General features: G+C 48.2%; 1 protein-coding gene across 1 annotated transcript; it reads right to left on the bottom strand.

Moving 5' to 3' along the window:
* Positions 1-249: 249 nt before the first annotated feature.
* Positions 250-8,833, bottom strand: GPR15LG (G protein-coupled receptor 15 ligand; the record flags this gene model as incomplete). Its single annotated transcript, XM_079716348.1, has 3 exons — positions 250-335; positions 6,968-7,057; positions 8,764-8,833. 3 exons carry the CDS (start codon positions 8,831-8,833, stop codon positions 250-252), a joined length of 246 nt encoding a protein of 81 aa, XP_079572474.1.
* Positions 8,834-11,414: the final 2,581 nt, after the last annotated feature.

Here is an 11,414-nt window from a genome sequence, read left to right as displayed (position 1 = left end):
ACCTTTGAATCCATGTTGTGGTTTTCAGAAGATTCTGGTTCTGGCTTTTCTAAAAGGCAGCATGAGCACAGTCCAACATGGCAGGCAAGAAATATTGTATCTTTAAAAGAAGAGGCTCAGATTCATGGGCAGAGGCTTTATCATCAGCTCCAACTTTGAGAGGAGCATCCTGGGGGAACCTAAGTCTTCTGGGTACCTAAGGCACTGAGCATGAGGGTCTCGGCTATATGGAGCCTGTTTTGGGGAGCACTACACCTGTGGGAGTGCCCCAGGCACCACCCAAGAGCGGTGCTTTGGCTTGAACTTGCATGGTCTGCAGCTTCTCACATGGTGTCCTGGGAAGGAGCAGTGGGCAGACAAGACCAGACAAGAGGCAGAGAGGCAGACAGAGTCAAGGTGGGGGAGAGGGGAAAATACAGTTAAGATTAATTTTTAGATACAAAGACTTTTTTAAAAAAATTAAAGCAAGAGTCAGATCTTACCCTCCTCCCTGGAGGCCCAGAGGGGGCTTTTCATTGCAAACATGACCAGCCCAGGCTATTTCTATCCCAGCAGGGAGTAACCTGATTTACAGGCAGAAGATGGAGAGAAGGTAGTTTATCTGTTCAACTGTCTCTGTCAAGAGCAGAGTCCACTAAAGTTGAGGGGTCTGGAAGGCCTGTTTCTGATGGCGGTGGTGGGAGGGTTCACCCACACCTTGCAGGCCCTTGGACCCTCAGGCTGTCTCCTCCCTGTCTCAGGCAATATGTGTCTCATCTTCTGACAAACCAGTCCCATTTATGGGAGACATAATCCATAAGGAAAAAAAAACCTGCATGCATTAAGCTAGTCTTCATAGGTTTTTTTTTTTTTTTAAGATTTTTTGATGTGGACCATTTTTAAAGTCTTTTATTGAATTTGTTACAATATGGCTTCTGTTTTATGTTTTGGTTTTTGGCCACGAGGCATGTGGCTTCTTAGCTCCCCAACCGGGGATTGAACCGGCATCCCCTGCATTGGAAGGCCAAGTCTTAACCACTGGACTGCCAGGGAAGTCCCCATAGTTTTTATTAAAGTAATTAATTAATTAATTAATTATTGACGGCCTTGGGTCTTTGCTGCTGCATGCGGGCTTTCTTTAGTTGCGGTGAGCGAGGGCTACTCTTTGTTGCGGTGCGCGGGCTTCTCGTTATGGTGGCTTCTCTTGTTGCAGAGCACGGGCTCTAGGTGCACAGGCTTCAGTAATTGTGGCTCGCAGGCTCAGTAATTGTGGCGCATGGGCTTAGTTGCTCCACGGTATGTGGGATCTTCTCAGAGCAGGGCTTGAACCCATGTCCCCTGCATTGGCAGGTGGATTCTTAACCACTGCACCACCAGGGAAGCTCCATAGTTTTTGTTATCTATCTATCTATTTATTTATTTATTTTGGCTGCGCTGGGTCTTTGCTGTGCGCAGGCTTTCTCTAGTTGCAGTGAGTGGGGGCTACTCTTCATTGCGGTGCGTGGGCTTCTCATTGCAATGGCTTCTCTCGTTGTGGAGCACGAGCTCTAGGTGTGCGGGCTTCAGTAGTTGTGACACGGGCTCAGTAGTTGTGGCCCACGGGCTCTAGAGTGCAGGCTCAGTAGTTGTGGCACACGGACTTACTTGCTCCACAGCATGTGGGATCTTCCCAGACCAGGGCTTGAACCCGTGTCCCCTGCATTGGCAGGCGGATTCTTAACCACTGCGCCACCAGCGAAGTCCCCATAGTTCTGTTTTTAATAGCATAAAAAAATTCTGGAAACAATCTGAATATCCTATGGCAGAGAAATGGTTAATTAGTAAATGGTACCTCGTGATGGAAATATTTAACAGTGATAAAACCCTGTGATTATGAAGACTATATAGCATCATGAAGAAAAATGCCTACAATGCAATGTTAATTTTAAAAATTAAAAAATGAGGTACAATAAAAATAAAACTAGGTAAGCATGTTTGTATAAAAAAAGGAAACACACATGAATCAGGAGGGTTATTAAATTATGGTAATGAAATTCTTCTTTTTCCTGTTTTCATTTCTGGATTATTACTATATGCAAGGTGGTATGATAGTTAAGAACATAGAATCTGGAGCCAGATTATTTGGATTCAAAGCCCAGCTCTGCCACTTACTTACCCACCCTAGCTGGGTGACCTTCAGCAAGTTACTAAACCTCTCTGTGCTTTGGCACCTCATCTGTAAAAATGAGGATAGCAAAAGTATCTAACTCTTAGGATTATTGTGAGGGTTAAATGAGTTAGCACACGTAAGTGCTGCACAGTAATTGCTATATAATCACTAGCTATATGAAAAATAAATTTAATTATCATAATTCATCCATAGCTTCATCTCTTAATCATAAATAAGTGCTAATATTCGTGTAATTTTCTCTTTTTCTTCCTATTTGAAAGTGCTTTTGCCTTTCCATAGTGATAACCATAGTAATATACACTGTAAACTACTCCTTTCTATTAATATCATATTGTGAGAGTTTTCCACCAGCATTTTTGACGGAGAACCATGATTTCCTGATCACTGTTTCCCCTCCACCACCTGTCCCCACCCTCAGCCCCCAAGATTCTCTTCTGTGGCTCCTACAATAAATACTGCAGTTAACTGATTGCAGATATGGGTGCAATTCTCCACCCTCCCTTTGCAACGTGACTTTGCAGCTTCTCTCATCATGATAAGGGGTCTATTTCCCTGCTCCTTGAATCTGGCCTGGTGACTTGCTTTGACCAAGAGAATGCAGTGGAGATGAAGGTGGACCAGTTCTGAGGCCGGAAGAGGCCTTAGGTACTTCCACTCACATAGGAGGAGCCCTGCAGCCCCAGGTTGACAAGTCTGAGTTTGCCTGTTGGAGGATGAGACACCATGTGGAAGAGAGTCCAGTTGCCCAACTGAGACCATCCTAGCTTCAGACCACCAACCCCCAAACATGTGAGAGAGCCCAGCCAAGCTCAGCAGAAGTGCCTATCCAACCCTTGGAAGAATGAATGAGCCCAGCCAAGATGAGAAGAACCATTCAACTGACCTGTAGACACATGGGAAATGATAACTACCTATTGTTTTGGGCCACTGAAGTTGGAGGTGTTTTGTTATGCAGCCGTGGCTGACAGGTATAATCACAAGGAGCAAGACTGCTGATCTGAGCCCCTCTGATTGGTCCACTGGGCAGTATGGGCCGGGCACCCTCTCCACCTCCTCCTTTCCTGCATCCATTGTACTGAGCCCTTGTGTCCACCCTGCTACCACCCAAAGTTGCCAAAATCCTCAAGTCATCACACTCGTGGTCCTCAGTGGGTAAGCTTTGTCTCTGCAGTCTGGGCTCCTTTCTGAAGACAGTGGCAACCCCACGGTGGGGAAGAAATCTCTCTGTGTCCCTTTCAGCCCCTGTCTCCCACTATGGGTCAAGTCATTTTGCTGGGCTTCAAAGCAGCGAGGGTGGCACGGAGCTCTCAGGCCTCGGGAAGTCTGTGGGATAGGCAGGCACACTCTCAGGCTCGAGGGACCCTCCCACAAGGCCGTCCCAGCCTTCCCCAGGAGCTCCCTCTCACTCACAGCCTCAGGACACATGGATGGAGGGCAGCTTGACAGAGTCCCCAGGGTCACAGGACTTCCCAGCTGGTGGGGTCTAGACAGCTGTCAGTCTGACCCCAGGCTAAACCTGAGGCTCCTCAAGTGCTAACAGAATCAACAAATTGAACATTCCTTTTAAAAGTGTTGCCATAGAGATTGCTACAAACTTTTCAAATGCTTTATAGAAAGCCCTTTTTTAGTAAATTGGTAAAGGTGGTAAGTTTAGCAAATTGGCCTCTCGGCGCATTGATTTTTGACAATGGTTTTGTCAAATTGACCCAGAGTCCTGTGCCCGCCTCTTCCTGTCACCGCCACGGTCCTAGAAGAGCACATAGGTAAAAGCCATGCTCAGGAAAGATGCCTTAGATTGGAGGGTAGGTGATATTGTCCTGCGTGGGTCACAGCTGGTGATGTCAGCTCAGGGACATCCTCCAGGCTGCCCCAGGTTACCTTCTCTTTCGACAGACATGCACAGACACTCCTATGTCAGTGAAATGGGATAGAGAGGCTGAATTCCCAGAGCCTGGCACACCCAGTGTCCCTGCTGTTGGTTCCACAGCGTTGAGTGAGCCCCAGGGTCAGCCCTGGAAGATGGCAACCTCCAAGCCTGGGCGAGCTCAGACTTCCTCCACAGCCACGGGAGGGCAAGTTTATGGGGTAGCTGGTGCCAGGCCAATGCCTGGCTTTATAGTCACGACCCCACGGACAATGAGGTAATAGACTCTATGAAAATATAGAGTCCATTATTATACCCTTTCACAGGTGAGGAGACTGAGGCTTAGCAGAGCTGGGGTACCTGCTCAAGGGCACACAGGTAGCCTGTGGTGGAGCTGAGATTCCAACCCAGGTGGAGCTTTCCTTCCAGAAAGTATTCAGTCTCCCTTGGGCATGCACATGTCTTCATAAGCGTGATGCTGGAACCTTCTCTCTCTGGAGGAGACAGTTTCTTGCAGTGGAAGGAGGAAGACAGATCCAAGTTCCTGGCTCTGCCTCGTAGTCTTTCTGAGCCTCAATTTCCCAATCTGTAAAATGGTGACCATGCTTCCTCAGGGTGGTTCCAAGGATTTAAATGAGACCGCATGATAGGGACCTAGTAAAAATGTTTTTTGTTCTTCTTGTTCTAAGTTGTTTGCAAATTCCTGCAATGGAATTTAAAAGACATATACACTAAAAGAAATCCAGACTCAGCACGGGAGCCATGCCCTTAGATTATTCTAAAGTCTTGTGTGACTGAAAAAAGAGCTGCCCTTGTACTGTGCACAAGGAGTTAACTCAGCTGTTTCCTATGAACCGTGTGGGCTTGTCTGTGCGTGTGTGCGTGTGTGCGCATGCACCATGCATCCTTAACTTCTGTTTATTGTGATGAAAGAAATTTTCACAGGGAGTTCCCTGGTGGCCTAGTGGTTAGGATTCTGGGCTTTCACTGTCGTGGTCTGGGTTCAATCCCTGACCGGGAGACTGAGATCCCACAAGCTGTGCAGCGTGGCCAAAAAATATTTTTTTTTTCACATATTGAGAAATAGGGAAGTCATTCTGGCTTATACATGAGTTAACTTGAATTTTATGCTAACTAAAATAGCCTGTGTGTGGCCTATCAAACATACATTGTACATCTGCTTTGAATAGTAAAAGGGCACATTGACCAGAAGTAAAGAATGTCCATGTTTAAAATATAGATTAAATGCCCCTCTTCCTGGGATGCCAGTGCTGGTACTCCTTTGATTAGCATTCCTTCCCAGGTGCCAAGGTCATACTGAGTCGCTGTGTACATGCTGGTCTGTTCTTTTTTTCTGAAACCTTGAAGAAATGAAACCCTGACTTGTTTAATGTTCTTTGTTCTGACAAGATAAAAAACTGTGCTGAAAACCCTGCTTCTCCACATTTTCTCAGAGTAATCTGGGAGGCGGGCTTCTGGGCTAGTCCTCAGTTTGGCTCAAATCAAACTATTTTCTATTCTTATTATTGATTGTTTATTGATCATCTTCATCGACAAGGGCCTCTGAGCAAGTCCATCCTGGGGAGGGGTTGCAGGGTCTGAGCATACCCTGCCCCTCCCCACGGGGAAGGACTCACACACCTCCTCCTCCAGGCTGGAGCATCCAGGGACAGCAGAGCTGCAGTCAGCCAGCCCGGGCCGGGCCTCACCCTGGGGTTCAGCGTGTGAGAAGTGGTTATTTTTACCTGGCCCCAGCGGGGTGTGAGGCCAGTTTCAAAGGAGGGGCTGTCAGCTTCTCCAGAGAAGTGGCCTGAAGCTGAGCCGGGCAGCCTGCCTCCCTCCCTCTGCTTCACACCCAGGCCCCTGCCCGCCCCCAGCTTCGTGCACAGGATTCTTGGTAGCTGGGAGGGGTGTGGGAGCTCCGCTCTGATCACAGGTTCCCTGGGCCACGGCCCCACAGGAGCCAGCAGGGCTGGAAACTTCTCAGACTTCTGCGAGGGGGCCTTAGGCTGCAGGGGCGGTGGTGGGGTGGGGTGGGGTCAGGCAGGAACCCTGGGTTTGTGTCAGGCCTGGCTGGCTTTTGCCATGGGGGGCTCTGCCTGGCCCAGGCTCTAGGACCCTCCTACCAAAGGCCAGCAGAGGTCCAGCCATCCCAACCTTGCACCCCGGGTGAGGCAACTCCCATGCGTCAGCCTGCCCCTGGCCTGGTGCCCCTGGCCTGGTGCCCCAGTCCTGGGAGCTGGGTTCCTGCAGCCCTCTGCTGGCCCGTCTCCCTCACTCCCCAGTCCCCTCCAGGCCTTGGAGGAGACGGCAGCCTTGCTCTTCGAGACCTCGCCCTGGCAGGGAGCCTGGACCTGCACCTCTAGCCTGGCGCCTTGGACTGGCGCCGCTTGCCCACAGCTCTGGGACTCCCTGGACCTGTGTGCCCCATCCCCTCTGGTCACCCTGCCTCACGTGCCAGCTCACTCATGAGGTCAGCACTGCCTTGGTTCGTAGCTTCCGTGAGTGCCTCCAGGCTACCCCGCCTCTGTCTTCAGGCTTCCCTCTTGCCCATCTCCTGCCTGCTCGCCTGCTGCTTCCCCTGCCTGCCCTGTCCCCTCCACAGTCCGGGCGCCAGTTCCTTGTCTTTCTTCAGGTCGCACAAATGTCACCTGCTTTGAGGCCTCCCACCCAGGGTAGGGATCTTCCCCAACCCATTTTCTAATTGCATCCTGTTCTTTCCCTTGTGGGAATGTATTCAGTTCAAGGTGATTAATTGTTGACTTTTGCGGGGGGAGGGTCAGTTTCCTCTACTAGACGGGAAGCTCAGTGAGGGTGAGATCACGTCTGCTTGTGGCCCTTCCGCAAAAGCGCCTGATATCCCCCAGGCACGGGGGGCAGGGGGTGCATACATGGCCTGTCCCACGGCCTCCCCAGAGCTTCTCCTTACACCTGGGCAGGTGCGTGGTGCTTACCTTTCCGGGTCATCAGGTCAGGGCCAGGAACTCTGGGACAGCAGGGCTTGCCTTTCCCGGACTTGGAAGGATGGCTCAGATGCCTTCTTCCTGAGGGTGGACACAGGAACAGAGACCCTCCCTTAGCGTGCTTGGGGACGCCAAGGACTGGGTCTGTGCAGGAGTGACAGGAGGGAACTTCAGCTCCCAAGGTGGAGGGCTCAGGAATGTTTATTCAAGGAAACTAAGGACGGGCCAGGCTACAGGAGGGCCCATGGGAAGAGTGGGCCTTGAGGTGATCTATTTTCCGTAAATAAAAAAGTCAGTGTGGGGAGATACTCTGCCTCCAGAATACGTCTTCCTCATGTCCCTGTCCGAGTAACAGTTCAGCACTGTCGCTCAGAAGTGTCTATGCCCTTTGACACTGTAATTCTCTCCCTTTGGTAATCTAAGAAAATAATCCTAAACTTAGAAAATGTTTTATGTACACACATGATTTTTACCATATACTTAAAATAGTGCAAAGTTGTGACTCATTTGAATGTCTAAACATGTAAATTCATCACAGCACATTCACTTGATGGCAAGTTATACCTAAAAATATTAGTTAAATAACACCACTTTGGGGAATCTGCTAGAGATACTCCTAAATGGATAGGAAACTTAATGAGGAAAGGTATTCATCTTCATTGAATTGTCATTAAGGTAACATTGGCAACCTCTAACTTTTCCAACAGAAGAGGTCTGATAAATTGAATTGCTATAGACTGTGTTTATGAGGAACTCTAATCACTGTTTTCCACATTGTATATGTGGCAATGTTCATTGCAGAAACTTTAGAAAACAAATACTTTCTATAATCCTACCGTGCAGACAGAGATGATTGCTGTTGGCATTCTGGTATAAATGCTTCCAGATTTCAATCATAAGTATTTTTGGTGACTATAATAATATAGTGATAACTAAAAGAGATACAAGATTGAACATACAGAGAGTTTTCAATTACAAAGATGCTTGTATGCATACCGAAAAGAAATAAACAAAATGTTGAACATGGCCATTCTTGAGTCATGAAACTATGGGTGTTTTTCCCTCCATATTTATTTCTATATCCCCGAACTCCAATAAATGTTAAAATAACCATAATTGCTAAAACAAACAAACAAAAAAGTAGGCAGTTTTTAGAGTGTTAGGCAAGAGTAAAAGCTCAAAATATTCAGCTGTCTGAATTGAGAAAGACAGAAGAGCTAAGTACTCATATCCACGGAGGTGCAAGGGCTGTCTCCCCCAGTTCCAAATGCACACGAACATGCCCCCCACCACATACTCTCATCCCATCTGTCTGCCACAGGTGTTTCTTGTGAGTGAGATTTGGGGGTGTTCAGACTCAGATGGTCTACTAATTAATTTATTCATCCACTCAACACAGATTGACTGTGCCCCAAGCTTCATGCACATGTAATAGAGAGGCTCCAGAACTTCCAGCAAGGTAGGACTTCAGTGCATGAAGCAACCTAGCTGGCAGGTTGTGTGTCCGAGTGGTAAGCACACTGCTTTTACTTAGTTTGTGTGTGTGTGTGTCTGGGGAGCTGGGGCTGTGGATGGAGATTGCAGGGGTTTAAAATTCCTGAGCCACCGCCGGTGCTGCCACTGTGGATAGAGGTGCTGTACAGGTTCAGGGGTGACAGTCCGTCTTTCAGGGCCTAGGACTGCCTGTGAGGGCCTGCCCTCCAACGTTTCCTGATTCCAATCTTCCCAGACATGGGAATCCCTGTTCAGGGACCAGCACCTTGGGCGGGGGAGGGGGACAGTCCTACCTTCTGCGGAGAAGACGGACAAGCAGAGAAGCAAGATGCAGAGTAGGCTGGCGAGGGCTAGAAACCTCATGGTGGCCGGGTGGGAACCTCACGTCCCGGGGAGGCCGCTGTGCCGCAGAAGTCCTCCCTTGGGGCCACCGGGGACCTTTATAGAGTGGCAGAGAGAGAGGTGCTTCCTGATGGGCAGGGCACCAGCAGCCTTGGAATTGTCATAAAGGGTAGAGTCAGCCCCTCCCAGGAGGAAAAAAAACTCAGCTTTTCGAGAAGTTGAGAGCATTTCATGAACTGTAAAACAGAAAGCTATAAATGCCCAGCCCCAGGAAGGAGCTCCCGACAATGGCCTCAGAAAGCTCCTGGCAGGGAAGAGCCACTTCCCAGGGTTGAATATTAACTTTTAGTGTCAGTATTCATTCCATCCTACAACGGCAAGCATGGGGGAAAGTTGGCTGATGGTGCAGGAGCCTCAGGAGTCACCTTATTCATTGGACACACACTAGGCTGTGCGCCTGGCCCCAGGGACACAGAAAACACTGCCTGGATGGTCTCAGGGAGCTTCTCGTGGTGGAGGCAGTCATGCAGACACACAGAATTTGCATCTTCCCTTGTAATATTATGTCCATCTTGTCCTTTCCTTTCCTAAGTGTGCCCTTCTAACCAAAGAGCTGGTTCCCATCCTCCAAGGGCAAGTGGGAAGGTGGTAGTATCAGGTTCAACACTCTAGGATCATCCTGTTCCCGGCAGTCAATTCAGACAGTCCCCACTGCCCGGAATTGGTTCTCTTCTCTTGCTAGAGATTAGAGTTTCAGTATAGATCAAATGCTCAGACAGCTTGGTGAACAAACTGTTTGCCAAGGGATATTTTGACAGTCAGCCTGTATGCTTTCATGTGTTCCCAAGAACCTTAAAACCAATCCACACAAAGAAACTGGTTGGGGCGACTGCGCTTAAGGACCAAATATCATACTGTGTTAGTCACCTGCCCAGCCCCGGCCTGATTCCCTTTCCGGCTGCATTCTGAATCCTGCTCTCTGTGGTGAGCGGGCAGTGGCCATGGCAGATGGTGTGGTCAGGAAGACCCAAGGGGTCTACCAAGGGCAGCTCCAGAGCTGGGGCCCAGGAAATGCTTGAGGCGTGGCCATTGTACGAAGGAGGGTTGAGAAGAGGATGGGGCTTCCATCTGTCAGCCCTCACGCTGTTTTTTCTTAGATTGCTTGTTACAGGTTCCTAAACCCAGCAAACTTTCCCAAAGATGCTTCCTGAGATTACAACCATGACCCACATCAAGGACTATTGCCACTATTTTCTGGGGTCATTTAGGGTGCCACCACTGAGTTCTCTGGGCAAAAGCCTACCTTTGGCTGCCACTCACTCATTACCTGCTGTAACAGGTACTCTTTGGATTGGCATGGTTCCTTTTTCCTTTTGGCAAGCCATCATCAGAGGTGAAAAGAACGAGGTAGTTGTTGGCAGAGGGGGCAGGGATTGGGCCAGATATTCAAGCTGAACTCTACCTGCTTAGCAGTGGTGCAGAAATTAGGAGAGAGTCCCAGGCTAGTGAAGAGAGAGATTCATTTGGATACACAGTCAAACAAAGCCAGGACTTGGGTAATTTTCCCAGAACGCTCAGCCACAGAGTCAGAAATAGATGTTAGGTTCTCAGTACAGCTTTTTTGGGGGCACTGAACAGCTAAGAACAGGAAGAACTTGTGATCTCAGGGGTCTGTTCCTTACACACTCACACATACAACTCACGGATTTGCAGGTGTTCCCAGGACCATGTGTTTAACGGGAAGAGCAGATTCAGATGTCAGAATTCCACCTGCTTTTTAAATGCTTCTAAAAAGTTACTGAAGCAATCTATGATGCATTAATTTGAATAACACAGGGTATTAAGTATAAGTTCCATCCAAAACCCCACTCCCCAGAGACAATCCCTGTTCACAGATTTTCACCTGCTTTTTTAACATTTCAAAGATAACTGTCAACTTCTTACTTTAAAAAAGGAAGAAACACCTCTGGCTCTTTAGAATATTTGAAATCTCATGTTGAACTGAGAGAGGTGAAAATGAGAAGCATTTTAACAGGAACACCTGTTAGTTTTAAGCACATGCAGTTTGGGTACAAAAATAATCAAGTTTGAGGCTTTGAATCATTTCCAAAGATGATTTTGGAACACTTGGCAATCTTCCTGAGAAAAAAGTCTCCAGAGACACACCTAACACACAGGGGAATTTACAAGGAAGAAAAGAATTTTCAAGTCAAATCTGTGATTTCTAAGGTCAATTAGGAAAATGCCTGGAGCCCTTTATGGTTAGAGCATTTTGACCCATGTCCCTCCTTCACTCTTGGCCACCATGCTCTTCTTCAAGGCTGTTTTATGGACTCTGTGATTGATCAGAAATGACTCTCCATCCTTTATTTGCTCAGGAAATTGTAGATCAGTTTATAATAGAGGAGGGGCCAGCATCTGGTGTGATCCTTCAGTTGTCTTCTCATTTAATTCTCCTCCCACCTCAGGGAGGCAGGCATTTCATTTCCGTCTTACAACAAGGGAAAGGGAAGTTTTCCTTCACCTAAGTATGTTATGGCAACTTCTCACCTGGAACCAGGTGTGTTTGCCTCCAAATCAGAGGTTCTTTCCTGACAGTGGT

The sequence above is a fragment of the Hyperoodon ampullatus genome (assembly GCF_949752795.1).
Source record: "Hyperoodon ampullatus genome assembly, chromosome: 1".
Classification (NCBI taxonomy): Eukaryota; Metazoa; Chordata; class Mammalia; order Artiodactyla; family Ziphiidae; genus Hyperoodon; species Hyperoodon ampullatus.
The sequence above is the reverse complement of the archived record's forward strand: the minus strand, read 5'-3'. Positions and strand labels throughout refer to the sequence as shown.